General features: G+C 39.4%; 1 protein-coding gene across 6 annotated transcripts in view; it reads left to right on the plus strand.

Annotated features, from left to right (window-relative positions):
- Window positions 1-15,885, plus strand: part of IMPG2 (interphotoreceptor matrix proteoglycan 2) — a gene marked incomplete at its 3' end in the record, with an annotated part of 59,393 nt that overhangs the window by 18,101 nt on the left and 25,407 nt on the right. For 5 of the 6 annotated variants that reach the window (XM_082756206.1, XM_082756207.1, XM_082756203.1 and 2 more), the window contains 2 exons: window positions 7,448-7,479; window positions 7,590-7,613. In XM_082756206.1, the coding sequence (XP_082612332.1) occupies window positions 7,448-7,479; window positions 7,590-7,613 (56 nt within the window). Of the gene's footprint in view, window positions 1-4,422; window positions 4,569-7,447; window positions 7,480-7,589; window positions 7,614-15,885 lie in introns of those variants that run through there. The other variant, XM_082756208.1, reaches the window with a different exon arrangement.

Genomic DNA, 15,885 nt, shown 5'->3' on the forward strand with positions numbered 1-15,885 from the left:
GCTAGTCTTCACAGGTTGATGCTAGCCAAACTTTGCTTCTGTGATGTCCCATGGTACTGTTGTCCTTAGAAGACTGCAAAAAGATGTAGACACGTAAAATTCATGTGAACTTTTTATGTGCCCAGTAAGCGTATCATTGCTTTCTGTAAGATTTTGGTAAAGAGGTGATCTATAGTGAGAATTTACTAAAAGAAATTAGGATGATTCTTGGATGCAGAATGAGGCATCTAATTTTCTGCTCCTGTTTTTCCTATTTGGATATTGCCCTGCAATGTTATGGTGGAAAGCAGGTAAAAGTGGTCTGCATTTGATGATTTATTCAGATATTTCCATGTAATTTAGGTTTCCTTTCTCCTGTAGATTAACACATTCCCCTCTGCTTTGCAATATTCTGGAAAAAGACTGCTCATCCTTTTATTTGCTTTCAACACAGTCAGTAAAAGGTGACTGTTATATGGGCTGATCTGATGGGACGCTAGTCTGCACGAATGGGAATTTGATGTTATCACTAGTGTGTTTCACACAAAATGTCACAAATCTACCAGGTGACTTTTTTGAAAACAAATAAAAACAAACAGAACAACCACCCTCACTCAATGTAAATTTGAGCCAGATTGAAGGTGAGGGTGCTGTGTCCCATCCAAGGTCAGCCAACTTCAAAAGGTCTCACGGTGTATTTTTTAATATATAGGTCAGAGCGTGCATTTAATTTCTCTCTGTAGTACTGAGTCACTCTTTCTCATAGGCAGTTATGCATAACATGCTTGGCAGTGTGTGGAAACCTCTTCAAAGCAGCTCTGAGAATATTCAGTCCAAACAGAATATTAAGTCCAAAGCACTTATGACTTGCTTTTCAGAATATCCTTCCTCCTGCTAGTTGCTTGCTCCAGTTTAATGCGTTGCTAAGAGCTGGGGTCCAGCTCAGCCTGTGGGACCGGGTGCACTTTCTAAAGCCCTGTGTCCTATCCTCTTCTTGCCTCTTTCACCAGCTGAGTTGACCACATTGCATGGCTAAGCCATTGCCATATTTGTGGGAATTTTTATCCTTTCATTACAGCATGTTCATTCATTTGCTTAGTCAGCTGTTGCCAAATATACTTTTCCATTCCTTAGGCTTGATTCTACAAAGCACCAAGCACTTCTCCCCTAAGGGCTGCCATTTCACAGCACGCACAGTACCCTGTAGGGTGATGTGTGTGAATAGCCCACCAGTTCGGTTGCTTGAAAGAAGAATCACTTCTGCATTGCACTGAAGGAAGGCAGCGTACGTGGTTGGTGGCACTTGAGCCTGTAAATTCTTCATCTGGCCATTAGGTGCTTCATTAAATGCCTACTGCTTTCTAATCTTCCTTTGCTCTCTTGTGTCTTGTGAATCATCTGTAGTTAATTTCAACAGTTTAGTTTAAAGCCTGCAATTGATCAAAGTATTTCTGCTTTTTTTTTTTTTCTTTTTTTTTTTTCGTGTTGTATATTGGCTATTATTGCCCCAGCATTGATCTGCAATTTTTTTTTGTATTCTGTATGCTGGCAGTTTCTGGCAGTCTTATTCTAAGACTTAAATCTTATTCTAAGTATTATTGCTTTTTGGTAGATAGTAACAAGATCAGTTTTCAGAAGTGTTGCATGCCATGAATTTTCCCTCTCAAAATGAGTTCAGCATATCTGAAAATTAGGCAAAAAAAAAAATCAATAGAGTTTGCTTTTAATAAACAGCAGTTCAGCAAAATGATTGCTTTCATGGTAACTTTGTTGTGGTGAAGGCTTTCTGTGTTGAGTGGTGCAATTAAATGACACTTTGTTAGCCTTCCTTTGTGGTTTTATTCCTTATCCTTTCCTCGAATCCCTGATAATTACACCTACAGGTATTGCAATATCCTCTGCAGTGTGGGTTAGTTCAGGTAAAGAACAATTCTATTTCTCTTACTTTTGATGCACATTCTTACTGGTATCAGCCTGAACTCCAGTTCAAGCTCTCAGAGCAGCTCTGGTCCCAGTTCACATGTTTTTTTTTTTTTGTTTGTTTGTTTGTTTTTTTTTCCCCAGGAAGATGTTCAATCTCTAGTAGTCAAAGAAGCTTGACTAATTTGGTAGAGGTGAAGGCTTACATAGCTGGATACACTCATCGGTCATCAGGTGGTTTCTATGGTAAGGGAGGTGTGCCTCAGAAGGCAGTGCTTCTGCTACTCTTTAATAAAAAAAAGCCCAGATAGTTTTTGAAAGATCTCAGAGGGGAGAAAAGCGAGCAGAAGTATCTATGGATTTCCCAAGGGCCACGTGCTTTTTGCTGTGAGATTGAGGCACTGCAGCCCAATGAGCAATCCGCGTGCCATTCATAGGAACATCTACAGCTGGGCTATGGTATCTCTTCATGAGGTACCCACGGAGGTGCTGGGCACGTTTTTTGGCTTTATAAATTACAGAAATAATGCAACAGTTCTGGAGTAGCTGGGGACTGTTTTGACACCTCCTTTCCCTGTTCTTAGGGGAGGGAGGAATTTGTGTGTTCTGGGGATTCTTCAAGGAAGGACTTTCATCTATAAGAATTGGCTTCCCTGGCTATTTCTCTGAACAGTTTTTATTTAATTCTGTGCAACCTTTGTCATGGAAGGAAAATGGGGGGTCTGAATTTTCATATGCAGCCTATTGTAGTAAATAGGATTAACGGTGAGCCAGTTGTTGGTGCTTCCATGGTGTCTTTTAACTGCTGGTGCCTGCTCACCAGGAGTGCAATCACGAGGTGGCCTGGGTGTGCGGTGAGCTCCCAAGCTAGGCTCCGCCAGTGCCCTGCCTTCACAGACAAGATGCTCAGCAGGACAACACAAACTTCTTTATCTTTAAGGCGTTAGGGTTGAGCAAAACACCAAACTGGTGGTTTTTTTTTTTGTTTTGTTTTGTTTTGTTTTTTTACTTCTGTTTTCTTCTAGTATTTACAGACAGTGAAGTTTGTAATACAGCTTTGTCTGAAAGCCAAAAGGCAGACAGGAAAGCAACGAATCCCCTAAGCAGTGACAGGAGGCACTGAGCTGCTAAAGGTCAGCTCAGACAGCTCCTGGGCCAGGAAACAAACACTGCAGTTGTGTTGACTCAGCAGTGCATTTGTTCAGTATTGACTTTCCAGTCCATCAGCAGCCCTGTATGTTTCAGTCTGTGTTTGGAGCACCGACTAAATGCTCCTGGCTACCACAGCAAAACGCCTCCTTTAGCACGCTGAAGTGGGCACGTAGCAACAGCATCTGATCCTGCCTGGATTCTGAGCTGTGTTAAAGCCAGGAGGCAGCACCGCATTGATCCCAGTCATTTTTAACTGCTGTCTTCCAGTGCTGCTGTAGTTTCTGACCTTCTCATGCAGTAGGTGCTTTTGTCTGCCTATGGTTTCTGTGAGGCAGAAAGACCTCTTCTGCTGTCTCTCCTCTGCCTGTTTGTGTTCTGCCTGATCCTCCTTGCTAACCATGTGTCTCTTACGGTTTAATCAAATGTCTTAATTAGTTTCCAGGATCTTTTTGATCACTGACTGAGATACAATAATATTTTTTTCTTTATATAGTGTATCTCCATGTTCTTCTAAATCTGAAAAAAAGCAGATCTCTTCCGTTCTTTCAACACCCTTCCTTCCTCTCTCCCTGCCTGCTTAAGGATACAATTTTCCTCCATCGCCCTCCTTTGAGTGATTCTCTCATATTTCCTTCACCTTTTTCTTACCCTCACACTTACTGTTGTCCTATTCTCCTATTGACTTTGGCTCTTCTTGCATTGCAAAATGTAGGCTTATCTAACTTTTAAATAAAACAATGACAGCAAAACACAAAACTTCCCACATGTGCAAATTTATAAACCCTAGTTCTTTCTGCAAATCTTGCCTCATCTCCTTTCCACTTCTTAAACTCTGTAGTAAAAACTGTTTCTGTGTAAATTCTCTCTGTGGCCACTCTCATCTAGTTCCAGCATACATCTTGCTGTTCAGTCTCCCTTGACTGCTGACACAGTTCAGAAACTGTCAGCCGTGAGGTCTATGCTTATCTCTGCGTGCAGAGCTCAAAAACAATACTTCATCCTCATCAGCCTTGTCTGATCAGCTCCTTTCCTTTGCAAATCTGGAGTTGTTGTTTTCCCTGTTTTGCATCCTGTTTCTAGGCAGCGTTCCCGAAGACATGCTGAGGAATCATTTCTGTGCTGGGAGTTCACCTCTGCTGTGCAGTTGATTCCTCCTGGACAGACTGGACCTTTAGCTAGCTCCTGACACCTTACCATGGATCTTTAGCTTTCACTTCAAGTTGGATGTGGCTAAAACTACTTCTCTTCCACTAAGGCTTTCCAGCTCTCTCTGCTTTTGCTCACTGTAGACAATATTTTCTCATTATCTGTCAGGACTGTGTTGCAGAGTACTGCTATCCATTCTGCTCTTTCACACCAGCTTCAGTTCTGGACTTTATCTACCTCCTTGAATCCCCAACTAATGCCTTGGCCTTGCCTCTGTGAGAGCACGATTCTGCAGCACGCTGTGGGGAGGACCAGGGCAGGCAAAGAATCATTTCTTGGTATGACGTTCCTAAGGCAAATGATGTGAACAGGTGGGTTAAATCAAACATGCTTGCTACAGTCCTGCATAGATGGGATTAAACTAATATGAGATTATCAAAGATCTCCTTGACATTTCCTCCACCCTTTTCTCCTGCCTGGAATTGCCTCCAAGAAAGATATCTTATCTCCTGTGCATAAGGTTTGCCTCTTAGGATCAGGCAAGAGTATCTGATACAGCTGCTTTTCTGCAGGTTCATAAGAGAAGCTCATCCATATGGTCAGTACTGCATGCGAGTTTATGCTAGTCTGTATTTAATGCTAGGGACTCTAAATAATTTTGTGATAGTTTTGCGTTAAATAAAACTAACTGCAATGTGTTGAGAACGGTAAGCACGAGTGCAACTGACACAAAAGTCAGCTCCCAGCTTTAGAAGAATTGGTACATGTACGATTATGTTCCAAGTGTCTCAGGAGAACTGATTTTATGCAAAGCATCTGCCAGAGGCAGCTTCACTGAGTAAAAGCCAAGCCTTCAAGCTGTGGTGTGGCTACCGCTGCTATGTGGAACTATTTATAGATGACTTCAAGTACTCGAAGGGTAGAGATGTTAATTAATCCCTGCAGATCCTTTTGCGGTAGGTAGGAGCATGTTTGTAACTTCATCTTGCAGATGATGGAACTGAGTCAGAGAGGCGAGGTAATTTGGCAAAGGCTCTTCTGTACTAAGTGAGAAACCAAGCCCAAACTAGAACTCTGGAGCTCTTGGATTCTAATTAGAGGGAAAAGGTGCCTATTTGCCTTAAAACTCAAGTGTATCAGTGCTTGCCCTCACCCCAGACTGGAATGCAAATTAGAGATTTAAGGGAGAGGAAGGCAATCACTACAACATGTTGCAGACTGTGCTAGTTTAGCCACAGGGGATGCTTCGTTTTCATTTGCACATTTCCAGCTGAAAACAAAACAAAACAAAAAAACACACCACCACCAACAAAAAAAAACACGTACATTTAATGTTATACAAAAAGTCTTATGTTTCAGAGTGAGTATTGAAATAATATATATTTTTTTTAACTTACAGTAAACCATGAGATTTTACCTGTGACATAATTTGCAAGATGATAAACTCTCTAGAAGTTTTGTAGTGGCATATGGATTCTAATGGATGCCTGATATTTCATTGATCAACTCATCTCTAACTTACAGTTCGTGCGTTTTTTTTGTTGTTTTCATAAAGCTGCACAGCACAGGTAGGAAGCAAATCAAAGGGTGACAATCTTTACCTTTATTTCTCAAACAAAGCTGTTGTTAAGTCCAATGGGAGATTTTGTCTGAGCAAGAATGACGAGAAGACAGGTCATTTAGTCATTTAAAGCATGTAATCCATCAAAGTTACTTTATTTCACAAAAGAGGTGATTTGCCATGGAGTGAATATTCTGTCCTGAATGAGGTTAATTAAGGGATAATCCAGCCACATGAAGAGGCTGTCATTCGATTCATGCAGTATTAGGCTTTCCTAGTATACTACAAAACTGGGTGAGGACTGAAGAATTTGATGCTTTTTTTTTTTTAATATAGATGCGGAGACAAAATGTGTTATGTTTGTTATAAAATAATAATGAGGCATTTCAGGTTTGGTCAGTTCTTCTTACGATTTATCAGATAGAAGATTTTGCAATAGCAGGATGTACTGGGTAGGTCCTGCGACCTGGGCTTGAGAAAGCTGGGTGCCACCAGTTCCTCAGGCAACCCCACAACAGAGTTTTGGCCAATTATACCCCTTGCTGGGGAGTCTCCTTGTTCTACAAAATGACAAAATGATCAGGGTTATACTGACCTCTGCTGTCAGTGGCCTTTGTGGCCTATGGAGCACAGCCATTGAGTACAGACTACCTGTTGGTATTAAAAAAATGGGGGACCCTAATAACTGGGTTTGGTTTTAGTAGCACTTAAGAACTGCTTTTTTAATGAACAAATACCTCTTACTAAAAGACTTGCTTCTTGTGTATAAATTTCCAAAAGCTTGGAGAGAGGGAATCAGTCTCTCTTTTCCTTGCATATCCCAGTGCACTGAAGCTGAGTGCAGGCACCATGCATATTCCTTGAAAATATCAAAACTCCAGTAGATTTACTAGCCCTGCATTGATTGTGTAAAGAAAGCCAGCCCAATAAATCACCAAACAATCCATTTTCCCCAGAAAGCAGTGAGAAACACAAATTCTGTGTGGACAACGCTCATGTAAGTATTTTATGTTTTGTTTACATCGGTACAGCGTTAGGACACAGCATTGTTCCTCAGCAGCACTCTACACTGCAGAATGCTCAGGATCTCCTCCACTTCTTGTGGGGACCCCACAGAAACTCCTGTGACCTCTTTCTGGAATCAATTTCACCACTGCTATGAGGATTTTGGTGAAAAATTGTCAACTGTGTAGCCCTGCCTTAGCCTTTATACATCAATTTATGAAAAAATGTCACCCCTGTCACTTGTATAATCCTCACCAAAGTGTTCAGATTAATCCTACTACATTAATTTAAGCTGTAACTGTACTTAGAAAAAGATGGTTTTAAATCAATAGATGAGTAGCAGAAATAATGTATTTCTTAAGAGCTCTCACTGAAAAAGTTTTCATTCCTAGCCTCCATGGGGTTGAGAGAACATTGTTTCTGCAGGAAAATGTAGAAATGTAGTGCATCTTCTGACAAACCTAAAGCTCTTTACAGCGTCTGTTGCTGTGTTTCAGTTGTATCTTGGAAATGCATTATATTTTCAGCAAAAGCTTCATTAATAAATTTTGAACCTAGCAAATGAATATAAAACAAAGAAAAAACCATTCTTACATCATAGAGGAGGAAAGAAACTGTATTTGACTTCTTCCTTCCACTTTTTGATTCTCAAATGTAATAAGGGTCTGTTTCTTTGTTTTCCAGAAACTGTCCTATACAAAGGAAGCAATGGCTGGGTGAGTATCTACATTTGTTTTGCGTTTTATTCTGTCTGGAGATAATAGCAGAGTTGATTGTGACATTTTGTAACCCCTTTCTCTTTTTTATTTTTTTTCTTTCTTGTCAGCTCCTGCAATGATTGGTCTTGTGGGTAAGTCATTCTCCCTTTTTAAATAGCCTCTTGGTCAGTCCTTTCTCCAGTTCTTGCTGCAGCTGGAGTTGATTAACGAACTGAAGATGAACAAAATTCACCTCTGTGCAAAAGGGCTTATAGAAAAGTATTCAGTATGTTGGAGGAATCCTGTCATGTATGTTAACTTCTCACAGGCTATCCTAGCAAGCTTGATGTGCTGAAAATAACTCAGTCAATCTGGGGCTTGTACTTTTGCTTAAGTATGTCATCACCTTGTTGGCAGTCAGGCGCGTGTGCAGGCTATTTACCTGAAGAGGTTTAGTGGGGAAAATCTATTTCAGGAAAGAGATGTGTCCCCAGTAATTGTGTTAGTGTTCTGGTTATCTTGTGAACCTTTTGTAAAGGTAGACCTTGTCACTGCTACAAAAAGCAAGAAAAAAGGGAATGTTTCTGAAATGCTTTTTCAGAAAACGTTTGAAAGAGGTGCTCTAAAAACACAAGGAAGTTGTCTGTGTGGGCTTCTCACATTTTTAAGAAGGGAATAAAAAGGAAAACTAGTCTGAATTTTGACTTGTTTTTACCAAAGCAAACCTGAACTTGAACTGTTATTTTTGTCTTTTTGAACTGGAAGGCAAACCAGTTCAAACTATTATTACTCCATTCTCAGAACTTAATCTAACCGGTTATTTTTAGAGCAACTCAAACCCAAACAACCTAGTGCTGAACTTGTCTGAAAAATAAGCAGCTTCAGTTCCCTGCTTTACAGACCCTGTGAAGCTATGACAAATGAGTAATTCATTTACTGGAAAGGGTAGTCACTTAACAGTTCTTAAAAAAAAACATCTGACATCCCAAAGTAATTATTCTTAAAATGATTTTTTTTAACCGCAATATTATAAATTAAAATTAATAACATAAGATGGTAAGGGCAAAGGCAATGCCTAAAAGATTTTTTTCTCTGTCCTATTAAGCTGAAGTTTCCTCTGACATGAGGACCCCCCTAAGCCCACTGGTCAATTGAGTAGTATAAATCTGTACAGAACTTGTTCCATTGAGAATGTAACATTGACCAAACTTGTATATGCTTTTTTTCTCAAAGAGATAATAACAAAAATAAAAATCTTGTTCTTGTAAACTTAATGGGATGATTTCTTTCCCATTAGCGTCAGTTGTTCTCTAGACCGGCTCCTTAAGTGAATGGAACTAGATCTCATTTATCAGTAAATCTGAATTCAGAGTTGCAGTTACCTCAATTTGAAAAAAAAAAATAAATTGAATTTGAAAAGCCATTATATCCCTCACTGTGATTGTTCAGGAAAACTAGTAAATGTAGAGCTATATGAGATGAATTAGTCAACACGAATATATCTAGAGTCATTACGTGCACTGGGCTAAACATCCTAACCATGCAAAAAGGCCAGCATTTGATTGAAAGGTGTGTTGGAGTGATTAATGTTGCTCTCATGTAAAAGCCATCCATCGAGTGCCTTGTGACAGACATTAAAGGGGCTCCAGCAAACAATTGGCAATTTTACCCAAATCAATTACTTGTGGAGCTATATTGCTTCTCCCTCAAAAATACTGCTTTTATCCAAATATATATACCTTCAGGTTGCTCATAGCTTTAGGATGGGATCTTTGTTATCACTGCCAATTTAAACTTAAGTTTTGCTGTATCTTTTTCCTGTTAAAATTTTTGTTTGACTTGTGCTTGTATATGGTAGTTTCTATAGCACAGAGTGATAAAGGACAGAAATAGTGAGTTAGAAACAGGTAGGTTTACTCCAGATAATGGAGCATCAGAAAGAAATTGGTATAATTTAGTTTGGCAACGTTTTATATATAATTATATATATATAATTATATATATATAAAAAAATATATATGTATAATATAGTGTATATATATAAATATTACATAAATATATTATATATATACATGTATATTATGTAATATTTATATATACAGTATATTATATATAATATTATATATTTATATATATATAAAAATATATTATATAATATATATATATTTTATATAAAATATATATAATTCTAAGAGCATTCTGGACACCTCTGCACCATAAGGTTTAAGATGTCAAGTTTGTAAGCCAGGGTCATGCAAAAACAAAGCCATTATGGGCTGCCATGGGTAGAAGATACCTCAGGTATTCTCCATCAAGAGGAGTGAGGGAGTCATCTGAGCATCACCACCAGCCAACATACTACTTCCTGCAAAAATATGCTAGACCTTCCAGTACACATCAGAATATACTGAAAATTTTGAATTATTTTGATTTTTTAATTTTAAATTTAAATTTTTTTAATTTTTTTTTTCTGTAAGACATCAGAGTAAGTTTGCAACCCAGGATCACTCAGTCATGCATGGTGAGGGAAGTCTAGCCTCAAGTCCCTCCTGCACAGGAAGAAATGTGAGTGCAGTCCTGCTGTTTCCTGGGCAATGCAGTGATAAACTACCTGCCCATGGGCTTTTCTGCAGCAGATCTCATTGAGGCTGGGGTCTGACCTACATGTGCAGAGAGACTGGTCCTGCAGATGTGTGCAGGGCTGGACATTAAATTGAACCTGGCTGTCTCACAACCTGGCTGTGACATCACCGTCAGAATGGGGAATTGACCTGGTCTCATGTCTCAAGGGATGGAGGGCCTACCCTAAAGCACCAGTTTTCAGTATCTAGATGAAATGCTTGGATGAGGCTTGTATATTGCCAGGGACAACGGGCTTCCAGAAGATGCCTACAGTGGAAGAATAACAGAGGTCCTCTGATGAACTCAATTTTTTTTGAATTACTGTGTAGAAACAAGTACTAGTTTGGGGACCTAGATTTCAGTCTGTTTTCCCACTGATAAGAACATAGGAATTTTTGCAGTAGGATTGTTTTCTCTTCTAGAGCGTAGGTCAGGCACACAAGACTACAAAGAGTGTTTCCTTTTTATGAGCCTTGACCATGTTTTTTCTGTAAAAGAACTTTGGGTTCATTTCCTTAATTTAGAGCTGATCTGGAACTGAAGACAGGGCCTTGATATCTATCACTTATTTTAGCTACACTGCCTTTCTAGATCAAAGTGTAACTGTGCTGAAAGCTATCATCAGCTGTAGAATTGAAGCTGTGACTTAAATAATTTAATATATCTCATAATATCCTACCATGATGTCAGTGCTGTGCCTCTGTCTAGGTGTCAAAAGCTGGTTTCAGCTAGTTAAATGCTAAGCTAGTTCCAGTGTAGCCTACAGGAAGGTGTCTTGTACTCACGTGGTTCACTTCCCAGAATAACTCACAATCCGGCATTACTGACAATTACGTAACAGCAGGATGGGAGTTTGTTCCTGTAAGACTTGCACTTGCATCCACGTAGGTTAAACACTCAGCTAGCCTGGCCTTTTAAGGAGTTGAGAGATTAAACTAAGTACCAGGGAGGAGAAAACCTCAAAGGAAAAGTAACATACGGGACACAATCTAGATTTGTATAGAGCAGCCCAATGGAAATCATGGAGTCTTGCCTAGGTCGGAAATGTGGGAGCACTGCATCAGCAAAAGGCTTTTAATGATTTCTTTATTCATTAGGCCACTGTAACTTTGCATAATGGATTTTGCTGTGTTATAATATTGGAGGATGCCCCGTGACAATAGGACAGTCAGGACAGTCTCATTCATGCAAAGTCAAAAGCTGGATCTTGAGAATCAACTGAAGGCAAAGGAGTAGCACAAAAAAGCTGCAGTAGAAAACCATACCTTTTATGTCAGGATGTTTCGTGAATGCTGTATGAATAATAACATAAGGAAGAAAATACAAGGAGTATGGGATAGTTGGAAAGGTTGAATGTAATAATGTGCTATTTTTCAGTTCCTCAGAAGTGGCTATTAATGTCAAATAAAATGAAATAAATGGAAACATTTGTCGTTTCTGAGGGGTACTTGCTGATTGTGGACTTAGTGAAATTAGGCATGATAAATCATGTCCAGACCTCTTCCTTTCTGTCTGTGTTGTCTGATCTGAAATACATTGGCAAATTTAGGATCCATACTTCATTGGCAGTAGCAGCAATGGTTGATAGCATATCAACTCAAGTATTGAACCTTTTCCTCTAAGTGGGCTTCATTAAAGAAAAAGTGTTTGTCTTTCATGCCGGAATCATTTCAACTGCCTTCAGTGGGGTAGAAACATACTTGAACTCCTTTTCTGCCTGCATTCGGACTTGGCAACAATATTGCTTGTCTCAAAAATTTTTGAGCATCTGCACAGCTTTACCCTATGTGAAGATTTCCAGGCTGCTTCTCTGTAGTTGTGTATTTTCTTTTGTGCTCCCTACTGTCAGATAGCAATATGAAAGATTTGTCCTGCTTTAGTTAAAAACAAAAGAGGTAAAAATTAAAGAACAACCTAAATAAAAATTAAGATAAGTGCAAGTAGAATTTAAAAGAAAAGGAATCTAAATACAAGGCTCAGTCTTCCATTCTATACTTAGATAAAAATACTTCTGAAACTGCATACTTACTTAGTTCAAGGACCTGCGATTAAAAGTTTTAAAAAGAAGAAAATCAGACCATGAAGTTATTTTTTCCCTTCTTTGAGCAAGGTTTTTCAATATAAGCATTGAAATAATAATGTTTAAGAAAATTAAATGCTTGACATAGCAAATCATAGGACTTTCAAATTGTTAAATAAGCTGATGAATATCTGTAACCTGTAGTATAGATCTGAAGATGGTACCTTCAGCAGTGGAGTTGAGGTGATAGTTAAGCCTGGAGGAAAAATATAGAGAAAAATGCAGAGACAATCATAACTAATACACTTAAAAATTTTTCATGAGGGAGAATGGTATTGCTGATGCACCATTTGACAGGTCCGGAGTGGTGCTTGTCCTTAATAACATGACATGGCTGCATATAAGGACTTTCTGAGGCTCTTCAATTGCTTGCGGGTCAACAAGACTCTTCTTTGGTGGACTTGGAAACTGCTGAGTCTTTTTGTGACATGACTGATGTCATGCAAAAGTTCTTGCAAGGGGATTTGAAAAGAGGCAATATAGGCTGTATCTGCATGCTGTGTTTGCTGTACTGAAATGTATGGGCTATCCATAAGCACCATTTGTTTCAAATCAACTTGAGATCCTTACAAGCAATGTCCTAAATTTGCCTAGATCCAGGTGTCTAGCACACCTGTGTGATCTGAAACTAGTCATTTCTGCCAACTAGCGAAATGTAGTGTGGTGTTGTGCATTTTGCTGGTTAGACATCTGCTTGTGCATATTCTGTCCTGCCTCTCCATACTTATATGTATATACGCTTGTATTTTGCTTACTGCTCAGCCAAGGTGGTCCAGAGCAACACTTATGCAGGTAGGACAATAGAAATTACATTTCATACCTATTTTTCTCAAATTCACCATAAGCTTTTGCTGGAATATAGTTCCTCAGTTGGTGTGGCTTGCTTGTTTAAAGTATGACCAAAAGTAAAGCCTGGGGATCAGTGTGTGTGCTGTGATAAGTATTTTGAGTGGCTTCCTAAGAGATAAGTAGTATTAGTGCCGTTTTTGAGGAGATTAATTAATTTGAAACATTAAAATGCTAAGGGGAAGTAGAAGGCAAAAAGAAAAAACAAATTAGTGCATAAAGTGAGGCTGGTTATAGCAGGGTTACTTAAAACAGTGAAAGTGGTAACTGTTAACATGACCAAATGCAGTTCTTGACTGGTCTTGCTTGATTAGATTGATTAGTGTTTTGTGGGGCTTTATTTAAGTCTTTGGCTTTTAATTTTCAGCCTGTTACGAGGCAGAAGTTTGCCAAAAAACGGCTGGGCTTTGGAGGCCTGTATTTAAAAGCTCAGTAAGAATGTATTCTTTGGTGCTGACAAAGCATGTGACCTGTTACTGCTTTAGGTGATGGCTTTGCTACACTCTAAAAGATAAAGGCCATATTCTTCCCTGGATTTTTGTCACTTCCACAGTTGCTGAATGGCCCAGCTTTGTTGGTGGTTCCCAGCCCATGGCTAACCCAGCGCACAAGTCGGTGTGGCTGACCGACACGCTCACCTGCCTGAGCTTTGCTGCTGGGTGCACTGGAGCAGGCTGAGTTTTCCTGTTGAGCTTCTCTAAGTATCATTCAAGTCAGTGACTGGGAGAGTGCTCTGGGACCTTTGAAAATAGGAAAAATTTGTTATAATATGTCTAAAACCAGTAATCTACTCAGGAAGTAGTACGCTACTCTAGAACATTTCTTTTAGGCTTTTCCATTTACAAACTGTTCCTCTATCTGAAGTGTAATTTATACCACAGAATTCTCCCTGTTTTTTTCTTGCTTACTTTGAGGGTGTTTCGCTCAAAAACCAACTTTGTTAAAATTGATCTTGTGGTACATAAGCAGGTGAAATTATACCGGGTGGTCGCTGAGGGGCTGTGGTGCTCCTGTGTGAGGCAAGGCCGGGGCCATCCCGTGCCTCCCTGTGGAAAGGTGGTGTTTTAATGTCTGTCTGTTCCTCACTACCCATTTCTGTTGTAATTGGCATTAAGATGACTTAAGTTTCCCAAACCAAGTCAGTTTTGCTTGTATTGGCAACTGGCAAATGGTCTTCCTGTTTTTGTCTCAACCTGTGAGCTTTCTCATCTTGGTTTCCCGCCCAGTCTTGGTGAGGAAGGGGAGTGAGAAAATGGCTGAGTGGGCATTTGGCCAGGCCTAACCCTGCATGAAGTTAGGTGCTCGGTTGGGTTAAACAACCATTCAAGTCTCTTTGAGACAGCACGTGCCTTGCAGAGAGCTGACAGGTATGATATGGTGGGATCTGTGCCTTCTGGGACAGGTCAGGAGAACCTGGAGGCCCCATGAATTGTACGAGGCACTGACCAACATGTGGGCAGCCGAATTGAGTCCTGTGAGCCTCAGGCCGAGCTCAGAACATGATTAGATCTGCCACAGCAAGTCAGGTTTCTGTCTGTCTGTTTCTGAAGAAAAGGGGGTTGATAAAAGCCTTAGCTGATGTGCTTATATGAGTTTGAGCCCTTCAGTGGATCAGACCACCACAAGTCTTGTCACAGCATTATTTTACTGCACATCACTTTGCTTTTGTTGAGTTTTTATTCTGTAACCTTCGTTAGTTACATTAAGAGTCTGTGTTAAGTGAATTCCCAGTGTTTCACCTCTTCTGACAAGCAGTGGCATATTTATTTCTGAACATATCGTCATTAAATACAATACACTAAAATGCTTTAATTACTGATGCTGTAAAATAAATAAAACTGGTATAGATGTAATCTAAAAGCTATTGTAATTTGTAAGAGTGGTGTGTCTTTCAGAGCTAAGTGAGTTGAACTGGAAAATATTTCATCAGACAAATGAAAATTAAGCAACAGTTTTGAATCTGGTTCTAATATGATAAATAAATAAGGAAACTCTAAAATTAAATCAGCATTCTTAAGAAAATCTAAATCCTTTTACTGATTACTTGTTGCTAGCAGAAAGGAACTGAGGTTTTCTGAATGAGTTACTTGTGACTGTACCTGTGATGGCAGCAGCAGAGAGAGTATGTTGTCTGAATTATGCTTGCTTTCTAGTAAAATTTGCCTTACCATTTGTGAGAATCTCTCCATGAGTTCCTGAGGAATTGGTAGGGAGTTACCTTGTGCCTGGCTGAAAACAGGTAGCAGTGTCCACGAGATGGAAGCAGACACAAATAACTGGACATTTCAAAGCCTGCATAGAGCTCGTAGGCTTTTGTTGTTTAAGCAAATATATGAAGGTACTGTTTAAACTCTTGAATCAGTATTTTCTGCTGTGTTCACCTGGAGATTATTTATTTTATTTTTCATTAATATTTTCTCATTGTTATGTAGATTTCACCCTGGCAGTTTAATTTTCTCTGAACTTGCTGTCGTTTGGCATTGGTAGTCATTATGTGCACACTAGCCTATGCCTCCTGGGAAAGGATGGGTGAAAAGTTTCTTGGTTTAAATAGAAAAATAAACCAGATTGATCTTAAATCTGTTTATTGTTAAGTGTTGCATGTCTGAGAGAGGTGGGGGGCGAAACAAAATTTGAGACGTGAATTCACTGTCATGTGTTTCGTCATATGCTCACGTCCAGGTATCTATCTCAGTATCTAACTTGTTTGTCTGGATGGTGGTGGAACCCTTTGTTTTTTGGAGTTCTACAGAGACTCATTATAAATCCTGAACAAGGCAAAATACCCATCAACTTTGGTTTGAGTTTTGTTTGAAGGCAGACAGCAAGACCTAGTATATGAATCAAAAACCTGGCAAAGCTAGGAAAGCACGGCT

The sequence above is a fragment of the Aythya marila genome (genome assembly GCF_965140915.1).
Source record: "Aythya marila genome assembly, chromosome: 1".
In the NCBI taxonomy this organism is placed as follows: Eukaryota; Metazoa; Chordata; class Aves; order Anseriformes; family Anatidae; genus Aythya; species Aythya marila.